Source organism: Borostomias antarcticus (genome assembly GCF_949987555.1).
Source record: "Borostomias antarcticus genome assembly, chromosome: 8".
NCBI classification, from domain to species: Eukaryota; Metazoa; Chordata; class Actinopteri; order Stomiiformes; family Stomiidae; genus Borostomias; species Borostomias antarcticus.
In genome coordinates, this window is record NC_140241.1 from 20,334,625 (window position 1) to 20,347,180 (window position 12,556).

Genomic DNA, 12,556 nt, shown 5'->3' on the forward strand with positions numbered 1-12,556 from the left:
CAGTCCTAAACTGGATGGGACAGCGCAGGGAGCCAGTGCAGAGAACAGAGTAGGGAAGTTTTGTGGAAGAGCATGGGGCTGTTGAACACCAGGTCAGCAGCAGCTTTCTCCAGGAGTCTGATGGCCAACGCTGCAGGATGGCAGCAAGTAGGGAGTTGCAGGAGTCCAGGCGGGAGATGACAACAGCCTGGATGAGCACTAGCGACGAATCACAGCCAGATTTCTTTCCTAGCACAAAGTTTGATAAAAGAGATGAGTATTAGCAAAGGCAAGGAGAATGATTATATCAGTGTACAATGAGCTATGATGGGGAATAATTACACTATTAATTTGATTTCCAGGCATGGCATATACATGGCATGCTTACTTGCAATGGTAATAATGCCTTCAGGTAATAACACAATGCTTGATTAATTTGATGTATAATGTGGCAAATGCTATAGTAGCATCAGCCCACTATAGCTAAATAATGCCAGACAAGATTACAGACTGTAATCAATGTATGAACAATGTCACATTGATCATGCTCAACATTATGTTAAAATTGAAATACATCTGAGACCTCCGAACGTAACGTTAGCATTAACTAACGTTAACCCTAAGCCGTTAGCATTAGCTACCGTTAGCATAGCTCCCTAGCCTATCAATATAGTTGATGTTAATATAAAGAAATGTAACATTAGATAATGTTAGCTAAGTTATTCAACATTGACCCACTTACCCTCTAGATCTTTTCCAACGATGTCCTAAAGTAACCACATGTCATGATCATTTGCATCATAGACATACGTTCTGATTAGCATGATCATAAGCTTCATTGCTAAAGCATAGCAAATGTTAGCGACGTCATTACATGACTTCCTATCCAATCAGAGGCAGAGTAGGGCGGGTCTTCCTATGGTCACGTGCTTTCCCGAGTTCGCAGGACTCACGAACGCGCGACCAGCGCGTCCCCGAGGCTCGTGCACAGCACATGTTTAAATGGCTCGATACAGGTATTGGTGGCTTCAAAAACCCCAAAACCCCATTGAATTAAAAGTTTATATTGATAAGATTGGTCTCTGATGCTGAATGATACCCAGAAAAATTTTGTTTTCCTTTTCTAGCCCTATCTATCATCATCCACTAACATGGGAAATAAGGTTCTTGGGCCGCATGCCGTGACATGACTTGCAATACCGGGCTTTGGCCACTACGTCAAATGGCTTCATGCGCCGGTGAGCAACTTTCATTGAAATGAATAGGCAGCCATTTTCAATGCCGTCTCCAGTTATATTATACCTCCATGGTGCAGAATCGCTACCGAGGGTGTTATAAGCCACTTCCACTCGGCGCAAATTGGTTTCGGATGGCACTTAATATGCCGCGGCCTCCGCGTGAACGCGCAAACCGAGGCGGAGTGCATAGGGCGAGGGAAGAGCGATTCGAAAAGGGCCAACGACTAGCAACAACAGGTGGCGAGCCTGCGAAACACATCAGAGGCACAAGACATTCCCTACTAGCTAGTAATTCTGTCCTAACACACAATGAAAACTGATGAACTGAATCCGTATGCCAAACTCAAAAACTATAAAATTAGAGCACCAACATTTCTGAAGAAGTGGAACATCATTGAGATGCAGAGTGAGCTATTAAGTGTGGTCCCCACCCCACAAGTCTTTACAGTAATAGCCACTGTTACAGGTTCTTGCATCCTGTCTTGGGATGCCCTGTAGTTAGTAGGCCCAGGCCTAAAGACTGGAGAGACAAGGAAATAGATTTAAAGTCAAATATGGAAGACCAGAAAATGTTCAATCGTAGACCTTAAGGACTGCACGGCATCCACCTGTAAGTATGGTAACGCAGAGACCAACTTGTTTTTGCATCTTTTATTTCTTCGCCATGATCTCCAAGAAAAACAAAAAACAAATGATCAAAAATACAATATAAACGTCTGAAAATCATTACACAGAATATTTTGCCTATCTTATCTTATACAGAGCAAAACCACAGAGCAGACTGAGCACTGAGAAGTCTGGGTGAGCGCTGTGTCTATTCCGTTCAGTGTGCCTCACTAGATTGTGATAATATGGCATTTCACAAACATTGAACTTCCCCCTATTGCCCCGATCAAAGACACTTCACTAGTTGGACATTTGCCAGAGACGTACAAAGTGCCCAAAAACAAAGAATTCTGGAGCTAACAATTGTGGTTCAATAGTCAATCAAACTTCAATCCACCTTTAGGATGATACACGTTCCCCTGCAATTCATCATATATGGTTATTAGCATACGAGGGCTGGGGCTTCTGAAGAGGGATGATGGTGTGAGTGAGAATCGTTTTTGTTTCAGTGCCTGAGGTCTCAGGATCAACATGACGAGCAAGTCACAGATAGTCCAAGATCCAAAAAGGGCAGGAAAAGAACGGTGTCTTTAAGGCACCCAAACTCACTTATTCACCAGTTTGCCACGTTTGCATTCATACACAAATATGCTGTTATCTCAAAAAAGGCTATGGTATAGGATCCAATAATACAAGGTCGTATTCATACCTTCTGCACACAGAACAAAGATATTTTTCTTAAACTCCTCCCAGTCACTCATGTTAGTTACCTTGCACTCATGACAGACTACTGCGCTGTTCTAATTTTTATTCTTGCCGCCACAACAAATGGGACATAAATAGGTGTATAAAAAAATCCAGTATCAACCAAAAGAGTGAAGAAAATAAAACAGTAGCTGAAAAATCTCAAATGAAAAAGACGTTGTTTGTCATAGGGGTGGGACGGGGTGTCAGAGCAGGGGGGCGTGACTGAGCGTGCCGGAGAGGTGTTGCTGTGGATGTGGTTCGCCAGAAGAATGACTTGTACCCAGCTGGATGGAGGGAGGGGTTCCTTCGTGTCCTGGGGGGCTAGTGGTGCGGTCGTATCTCTTCGCCGTGTTCCTACCTCAACACTACCACTCCTTCTTTTTCTCGTCCATGGACACACCTCCAGGGCCCAGCGCCACCACGAGCAGCAGGCCCCCGATGACCGAGGTGGTCTGGAAGAAGTCGTACTTGAGGAAGTCATGCATGGGCTTGTAGGCGGGCACGGACCAGAAGGCGTTGAAGTAGATGTTGATGGCCAGGAGCCACATCACCAGCGTCAGGGCCGCTAGTTTGGTCTTGAAGCCGATGGCCACCAGGATGATGAGGGCGGTGCCTACCATGTTCTGGAGAATCTGGTGAGGAGGAGATGGGGAAACGGGTCAGAAATCATATATAATAATAAATAAATATAATAATATATAATAAATACATATAATAATAAATAATAATAATAAATAAATAAAATAATAAATAACAATAATAATAAATATAATAATATATAATAATAAATAAATATAATAATATATATCATCATATATCAACATTGCGTGCATCTTCCTCTAACTACTGACACTCTAATCTGGCCTGCTTCAGTGAGGAAGGCGTGTGTATTATTTGAACTATGTAGAGGCATCTCTGCCATTATGCTGCAGTTTCTCCTGATAAACCAAATAATTAACAAAATTATTAACCTAGAATCCACAATTCCACAAATAGGAAACCAAGCCGATGTTGTTTTATTTTATGTTCTGTTTTTGATGTATAGTTTATTTTTTATGTTTTATATGCTTTATAATGTATCCATCCTCTATTTGTTGCAAAAGTTTTAAAAAAAATCTAGAAATATTTTGTTTTAAAAAAAGAAAGAAAAAAAGAAAGCCTGTGTAGGGGTAGAGTGGGGACACTCACAGAGAAGAAGCTGGGGTCAAAGTGCAGCAGGGTCATGAACATGAGCACCAGGAGCACCCTCCCTCCCAGCTGCATGTACTGCTTTGGCGAGCTCTCGCCCATGGACGGCACGCCGGCAAACATGCTCTTCCCTTCCGAACGAGACTCAGCCAGCAAGAGCAGCAGCCCGCCACCCAGAGCTAGGTTCCTGAGGGGGGAGAGAGAGAGAGAGAGAGGGGGAGGGAGAGAGAGGGAGAGAGAGAGAGAGAGAGGGAGAGAGAGTTGAGTTGCACACATCTTAAGCCAGTAGGAACTGTTAGTTCTCTTAATTTGTGTTTTATCCCTGACTATTTTATCTAACTGTTCTCATTTTATTGTTTTTTTACAATACTACTTTTGGTAACATCTAGGGACGGGCATTGTAAACTAGCCCCGGGCTATAAATGCTGTGACACATGACATCACATGTTTCAACTTGTATTCACTTGTTAAACTTGTATGTTTGTGTATCTGTCCCTATGCAAATAAAAAGAAAGAAAAGAAAGAAAAAGAAGAGAGAGAGAGAGAGAGAGGGGGAGAGAGAGAGAGAGTGAGGGAGAGAGGTATGGAGGGAGAGGATAGAAAAGGAGGATGTGGTTCAGACAATGCTAGTGTGGTCAGAATTGCGATGTGTACACACACATGGCCTGAAGACGCCATTACAAAAACAAGCACAGATCCAATCAAAACAGAAAGACAAACCATTTTGGAGGATACATACCTCATCAAAAATTTAAGATCCCATAAAATGCTGTATGCAACAGTCTGGGGGAAAAAAGAGAGAGATTTAGTCAGAAATAAAGCCGCCGAGTTCTGCGATTCGCGCCGCCCGCCGCCCAGTTCGCGCAAATTGTATTGACTTTCTATGTAAACTCGCCGCGCCGCAGGAAAGATTTGCGCCCGGTGTGAACACAGCATAAGAGGGAGTGGGGCGACAGGTGGGAGAACACAACCACGGGCCTCACCTGTAGAGCTATGATGCCGAACAATCCAAAGCAGGCATACTGTACAAAATTTCTACTGAGGATTAAGACGCAGCCTCCTGTAGGCACAAGGACACAAAAAGGAGAACAGTTAAGATTCCCAGAGTATTGTTTAATGAAAAAAAGCCTTCTAATTGCCGTTCTAGCCGTTTAAAAGAGGCCTACATGCAGGAGCCTGACAACAATAAGAATTAATAGCAATAGTGGCCCCTCACTCACTCACACACTCGCTCACATTCACTCACTCGCTCGCTCACACTCACTCACTCACTCACTCACTCACTCACTCACTCACTCACTCACTCACACTCACGCCCCCCCCTCCCCCCCCACACACACACTCACCCAGCTGTCCTATGAGGTTGAGCAGCACGAAGCAGGTGGCCAGGAAGTAGCCGCAGCTCCACGTGGCCTCGATGTAGTCCCTCTGCTCATTCCACTGGAACCACATGCGGATGCCGTCCTCCAGGAAGGTGCTGATCAAGCACAGGCGAGCCAGGTGTGGCAGGTACTGCTTGGTCACGCGCAGGAACTGGCATGGAGAGAGGGGTGGGAGGGGGCAGGTAAGAATCAAATCAAACTTTATTTGTATAGCGCATTTCATACACAGAGGGGCAACACAATGCGCTTTGCGGAGAGCAATGGGGGGGATGGAGGAAAAACCAAAGGGAAGGCCTATATGATCTTGAACCCCCCCCCCCCCTTTTTATTTTTTTTTATTTTCTTTTTTACAAGGTGGTGCTCTGGCAGGGGTCGAGTTTTAGAGGAGGCTTTGCTTCTTTTCTTTCTTTTTTTTTCTTTTTTAAGTGCTTGGCTGGTAAGCTACCAACATCTGTGAATGTTTTCTTGATGGTGCTAAAAAAAAAAACACTTCAGACACCGAGTGCTCCATCTTAGGTTTTGTATTACTTCATGTGACCTCATCCTCATCTCAAGGTGGCATGTTACAAAAAACAACAACTGTCCTACTTTCACCCATATGGTTTCCCAAGAATCAATGGTAGCTGCTAATCTCGCTAACACCGAACTATAGCTAAGCCACTGTGACCTGCACTCTGCACCTCCCACCCCACTGTCCACATCAGCACTGCCGGGCATAGACAGCCTATCACGCACGTGAATGGGAGGGCCCGGCAGCCAATCACGGTGAGTCTGCTGTAACAGGCCGGCCTTGGGCTATACTGGAGTATATTAGTACAGAACAGTTTGTACACTGTTTATTAGTAAGGATTCATGTACAGTGCTCCCTTTTTGGTACAAGTATCTCCTGGGGTGAACACAGGAGGACAAAACTATCTGAGGTGTGTGCGGTCTAAACAATTCAGATACCGCTAAAGAGGTGGCTATGTAAACGTGGACAATGTACCCCTTATCTAGAAAACAACTGTATCGTATCATAACCTAACCTACTTTAGAGGAACAGAAGCAAGCTGCCCTCCAACCAGAAAACATGCTGCAACTTAAGAGGCAAGAGCGCCCTTCTTGACACAGTGACTGCCTATGGACTGAAATACAGCTCCAGCACATGTGATAAGACTTCCTGTCTACCCATCAGACTGGGTCACAGCTCTGTAACCTGAACTACTCTGGTCCTCACAGCTCTCCTTATAGACCAGGGCATTCCAGTGGGATTGCAATTCCATCCACAGGGCAGGATCTTAAGTTCACCATAGGATAGGAGCAAGCCGTGGAGTTATGGAACATGGGGCATAGGCTACTTGCACACGTTCTCTAGGGTACAAGCACAAACTACCTGCACTAGACTTCAACTACAGCTATGACCAAGAGCATTAGGGGAGTTTGCACCTGTGCAATTCTGCAAAACACTTCGTTACAACCACATTTACAGAGCAAAAAGAACAAAAATCAAAGCAGATCCTAGAACTCTGACCACAAGGTTTAAGCCCTTCTATTGTGCAACCAGTCTCACAACGTGATTAGTACCACAAGAATGTCCTAAAGTTACGTGTGGGCATCTGACGTTAGCTGGCTAATTAAAAGACTGGTTTTGATTCGGATCATTAGCAACCAACTATGATGATGAAGATTCAAGTGCACAGTAGTAACTTGTGGAGATAAGTACAAACACGTCTAAACTAACTCACTAACGCTACAGCTATCATTGATTGGCAGTACAATCAAATGAAGCTTAACAGCTTAAATATATAAGCAGTAACGTTAGCTAACTAGCTAGCTTCGTGGAATAAGTTACAAGTCCGCTTGTTGCTGGCTGCCAGCGAATAAGATAACGTCAACTAGCGGTTCGCTAATAACGGATATCGAGCTCTTGAACTAAATGGCTCGCTTGTTTTGTGCAACGGCAGTGAAATAATGCGGACTGTGGATGTGAATAGCCCGCTACCCTTCGCGTCAATTCTCCAGTTTACTGACACACTAGTAAGCAAAATAGCTAGCTAGCTAACGTTAGCTAGCTGGATGAGTCATTCAAGAATCTAGCTAGTTAGCCAACGTTAGCTAACATTAGGTTGGCCTTGGCTAACGCGCTAATGTAGTCCATGCATGATAAAACATTACCTGATCCGCCACGTCTTCGGCTGTGTTCATGAGTTCCTCCTGCCCCATGTCGTATAATGTTGAGGCTTAGTACTATACAATATTGATGTCAACAGGGTTTTCTCTAACGTGAAAGTGGTCTTCCTCCGTTATTTACTTCAACAAATCTTGCCTGTCTCAATGGAGAAGGCCGCCTCCGCCCCACAATGCCTCGCGTTTCTACGAAAGTCCCCGAAAGATGCTGCTGCAACCGCTGTATGCCACGTATGCTGACAGAGGGGCTGGTCCTTCTGCCCTGTTTACGAGTAGCTTTGGTCATGTAAACTATGGATGTATTAAAATGAAAACACAATAATTAAAGCGAACACTTTCTAATGTAGTGACGAGCGCCACATCCCATGGACAAGCGTATGTAAATCATCACATGCTCCAATTCCAAGTACGCCTACTGGTGGAGCCCTGAATCAGGACTAGCTACTACCGCTCCGTGACATGCTTTATGGTAGGCCTATATAAAACAGTGTTGTAGTGGAAGGTATACGCAGGTATACTGACCATACCGGCTTCTTTATCCATGGACCCACCCGCTTCTTTATCCATGGACCCACTTCTTTAAACACCACATGTAAAAACTAACATTTCTGCTACAGTATACCCACTTCTTAAGTCACCACTACACATATGGTGTACCGTAATCCATAAAATTGTAAATGCCAGACTGTCATGATATGATACCATAACGCATGCATTATATGCACAAATTAAGACCAGACCGAGGTACTATCAGGGCACTTTTAATGTAGACTACTGTCAACAAAATCTGCAGAAGAGAGGGCAGTGAGGTAGAGGACAGAACTGAACAGAGAAATGTAACGATAACAATGTAATAATTCAGGAATTTATTTAAACCACTCTTAAAAGGTTAAAAACACAATCAAAGGGTGTATAATATTGTGTCTGATAAAACCCCCCAAATATCTGTCAACAAAAAATATCTGTTGAATTAGAGTGCAATATACTACAAAGTCTATGTCTAAACACTGTATACTTCTCAAAAGTCAATAATTCAGTAGCTTCAACCAAGCTCAACACAAGCTCACGTGAAATGCATTTTCTAACATTAGTAACTCATGCTCCACTGAAAAGCCTGCTTTTATGCAGGTTCCTGCTTACAAACTGTTCCAGTTGAGCTGGGGCCTGTGCCAACCCCGAACGTATGACTGACCACAAACGGAAGGTCAGCCACAGTGGCTTTCAGGGAGTCTGTGTAGTTTGTCTTGGCCATCCAGACCTGTCTACGGATCGCCACAGAAGCAGCCATGATCCTCCCGGAGAGTTCAGCCTGGTGAGAGGACAGCTGAAATGTAAACTGGCCAATGAGCTTCAGTTCGTTCAGGACCGTCACAAAGCGCTGGGCAGGGTGGTCGTCGGTCATCTCCGCTAGGAGCCGCCTCTGGTAGTCAGACAGGTAGTGCAGGTAGTTAGCCGTCTTGGCCAGCATGCCCGCTGTCTCGTACATCTTTTCTACTAGCGTCTCGGTCAAGCGCCATCGTTCCGCCGGCACCTGCATCTCCTGGTTCTCCGAGGGCTTCACCGCCTGGAAAATGGCCGACATGAAGCAGTTGACCTGTGGCATCTGTTCGTAGGCCGGCGACTGGCAGTCGTGGAGCCTGTACATCTTCGGCAACAGTTCTCTGTAAGCCTTGGAGCTGGCTGGGTTCTGCCAGCTGCTTTGGATTAGATCTTCAAACTCTGGCACCATGGTGGGGTCTGGGGGCCCGGGGCTCGTCGGCGTGCTGGGGAAGTCTATGCCCAGATAAGTGGCAGCTCGCGTTATGAGGCTCTGGAGCTCCTTGGCTTCTAGTAAGTCCTTTTGGGAGATGGAGCCTTCGGCTGATGGGGACGCCTCCTCGCGTTCGCCCTCCCCATCGCTGAGAGGCCTGGAGACGGACGAGATGGAGGACGGCTCTTCTTCCTGTTTCACGGCGGCGGCGCGGGGGATGGACTCTGTGACCAGCTGCTCGCTGGCGGAGCCGGATAAGTCTCTCTGCTGCTCAGCTTCCTGGGAGGAAGTGGACGTCTGGGGGGCCGAGGCGCTGTGATAGGTCGTTTGGGTCGGGATTGAGAGCGACAAGGCTGCTTCTGCGCCCCTTCTCCTCTCTAACGCCTCGATGCGTTTGTCCAGCAGAGCCCACTGCAGCTGGACGGCTTGTTGCTGGGCCTCCAGCCTCTGCTGGACCGCCTCCACCAGCTCGCCGTGCCTCCTCCCGAACCTGCCCCCTCGCCGCGACTCGCGCTGGGACCTCCTCCCCGCGCCGGACGCGCACGAGTCATCGCCGGAGGTCCAGTACGGCGAGGACGAAGACGACGAGGGGGAGCGTCTCCGCCGGTGGCCGACCCGGCTCCGTTTGGAGCGCTTGGAGCAGCGAGAGCGGCACGACGGGAAGCGGCGGCGTTTCCGCGAGCCGGCGGTCAGCCCGTGAGAGCCCGACTGGCTTATAGACGGGGTGGAGTCGGCCGACTGCTGGATAGCCAACTGCGAGAGAAAAGAGCCTTTGGCGGTGCTGGGATTGGCGACGGTCTGGGAGGGGGGCGGGGAGAGGATGGTGAACATCACCGGCAGGCCGGAGGAATGGGATGGAGCCGCGGTGGAGAGTCGAGAGGGGGCCATAGCGGGAACTGGGTCTCTCTCAGGTTTGGGTGCGCTGATGGGAGCCGAGGTGGTCTCAGGCTTGGGGTGAACCACCTCAGTCTGTGCCGCCTCGTGCTTCCTCTGCTGGTTCTCGCGGTGCATGATCTCCTGGACCTTGGTTAGGCGGTTGATGCAGGTGCTCCAGTCCATCTTGGCACAGTGCGGGCATTTGCCGTACTCCAGCACAGCCTCCTTGGCATGCTGGATGCCCAGGCAGTGTAAGCAGAGTTCATGGGTGTCTTTGATGGGTATCTTGTGCTTCCGACAGTTACACCATGTGAACCGTGGGGATGATGTTGCCATGGCCAATGGCTGGGGTGTTGGGAGTCAGGATGCCGCCCGCTGCTAGATTAAGCGCTGGATAAGAATTATTGCCTCTCCTGTTGCAAGAAAAAAAAAGTAATCAATAAATCCCAAATGCATGTCAACAAAGCAATTTTTGTCAGAACCTGTTGGGTCAAGGTAAATCATGGCACAGATCATTTTACAAACCATCAGTGACTTGCGGTTTAAGAGAATAAGCACTGAGCAGCAAGGAAGTTAAATTCCGCGCACTATTTTCATTATAACCCGACATCGCTGGTCACAACCAGACTGGTCGCAGAATGCTGTCTTGTTGTTGCCACGCTTGTCAGTGTTCGTATAATCCGCCATGAATTCAACCATCAGCGATGAGAGAATACCAGCATGCCAATAGATTTACTTAAATACACTGTATGCTATGTACTTTAAAGACTGGACAAGAGCTGAACCAGTATCCTGTGCATTAAGAGAAGATTCAGTGAAAATTTGAAGAATCTGCCCGTCTTTGTGTGGATCCCTCACCATTTTGTTTGTTGACGTTGCAACGATTAGCACAAAGCGAGGAATACGAACATGTATTTTCCTAATCACTTGCAAGAAATACTCGTGCATACTCACAATCACTGAATCAGATTTTGTTTACCGTATGAACAACGTTAGTGATGGGACATACAATACCGAGGCGTAGGCGCTCGTCGCCAATGCGAAGCGCACTGTTTCGGAACAGTGTCGGAGCTTGTGTCGAATTACGATTACCACGTGATTGATGACGTCCGAGGCCTTGTTACTGCTGGAAAGGGTTTTGAAGTTTTGGGGAAAAACACTGCAGTTGCACAAGCATGATTCCCCATGTTGAAATTCCCTTCTTTCACCTTTGTCTCATCATTTCAAGATTCAAGATCCGTTATTGGCCATGTATAAGCACATATATATCACACACATACTAGAAATGTGGGTGCATTATTAGAGGACAGGGTGCATTATGGGACAGGACGGTGCAAAGACATGACAGTGCAAATGCAATACAAAAAACAGTGCTAATACAAAATACAAATGCATTTTATGTAATATATACAGAATGGAGTGTGCAGTGTGTGTGTAGAGTGTAGTGTGATGATGTATAGTGTGTGCAATGTGTGTGTGCCGTTGAGGTATGTGGAACAATCAGAGGTCGTGTGCAAGTGGGGTTGAGTCAGTGTGTGTGTGTGTGTGTGTGGTGGGAGGGGGGCACAAGCCTTGTTAATGGGTCTGATGTGTGTCTGATGGCCGTGGGAAAGAAGCTGTTTTTGTTGTGCATGGACCCGGTCTCGATGGACCACAGCCTCTTGCCAGAGGGGAGTGAGTCAAAGAGACCGTGACCGGGGTGGGAGGGGTGGGCCACAATCCTTCTGGCCCGGTTTACGGTCCTGGAGGTGTGCAGGTCCTGAAGGGATCTACAGCCGATCACCCTCTCAGCGGAGCGGATGATGCTCTGCACTCTGCCCTTGTCTTTGTCTGTTGCGGCGGAGAAGCAGATGGTGATGGAGGAGGTGAGGATGGACTCCATGATGGAGGTGTAGAAGAGAACCATCATTGCCTTTGGCATGATGAATTTCTTCAGCTGCCTCAGGAAGTACATCCTCTGCTGTGCTTTTTTGGGGAGGGAGTTGATATACAGCTCCTACTTGAGATCTCAGGAGATGGTGGTGCCCAGGAAGCAGGAGTCAACAGTGGTCACTGGGATGTCATTCAGAGTGATGGAGGGAAGAGGGGCTGGTTTCTTTCAAAAGTCTACAATCATGTCTGTTGACGTTGCAACGATTAGCACAAAGCGAGGAATACGGACATGTATTTTCCTAATCACTTGCAAGAAATACTCGTGCATACTCACAATCACTGAATCAGATTTTGTTTACCGTATGAACAACGTTAGTGATGGGACATACAATACCGAGGCGTAGGCGCTTGTCGCCAATGCGAAGCGCACTGTTTCGGAACAGTGTCAGAGCTTGTGTCGAATTACGATTACCACGTGATTGATGACGTCCGAGGCCTTGTTACTGCTGGAAAGGGTTTTGAAGTTTTGGGGAAAAACACTGCAGTTGCACAAGCATGATTCCCCATGTTGAAATTCCCTTCTTTCACCTTTGTCTCATCATTTCAAGATTCAAGATCCGTTATTGGCCATGTATAAGCACATATATATCACACACATACTAGAAATGTGGGTGCATTATTAGAGGACAGGGTGCATTATGGGACAGGACGGTGCAAAGACATGACAGTGCAAATGCAATACAAAAAACAGT

The 12,556-nt window shown here is 46.8% G+C and overlaps 2 protein-coding genes across 2 annotated transcripts; both read right to left on the reverse strand.

Annotated features, from left to right (window-relative positions):
• Window positions 1-1,861: 1,861 nt before the first annotated feature.
• On the reverse strand, window positions 1,862-7,528 carry surf4 (surfeit 4). Its single transcript, XM_084441844.1, has 6 exons — window positions 7,295-7,528; window positions 5,105-5,291; window positions 4,742-4,818; window positions 4,498-4,541; window positions 3,759-3,945; window positions 1,862-3,202 (listed from the first exon to the last, which is right to left on the reverse strand). The coding sequence occupies exons 1-6, from the start codon at window positions 7,340-7,342 to the stop codon at window positions 2,936-2,938; spliced, it is 810 nt and encodes a 269-aa protein (XP_084297970.1). The 5' UTR covers window positions 7,343-7,528; the 3' UTR covers window positions 1,862-2,935.
• A 578-nt stretch (window positions 7,529-8,106) lies between these two features.
• Window positions 8,107-11,000, reverse strand: LOC311312004 (uncharacterized protein). The gene is made up of 2 exons (XM_084441841.1): window positions 10,887-11,000; window positions 8,107-10,345 (listed from the first exon to the last, which is right to left on the reverse strand). Exon 2 carries the CDS (start codon window positions 10,266-10,268, stop codon window positions 8,427-8,429), a length of 1,842 nt encoding a protein of 613 aa, XP_084297967.1. The 5' UTR covers window positions 10,269-10,345; window positions 10,887-11,000; the 3' UTR covers window positions 8,107-8,426.
• Window positions 11,001-12,556: the final 1,556 nt, after the last annotated feature.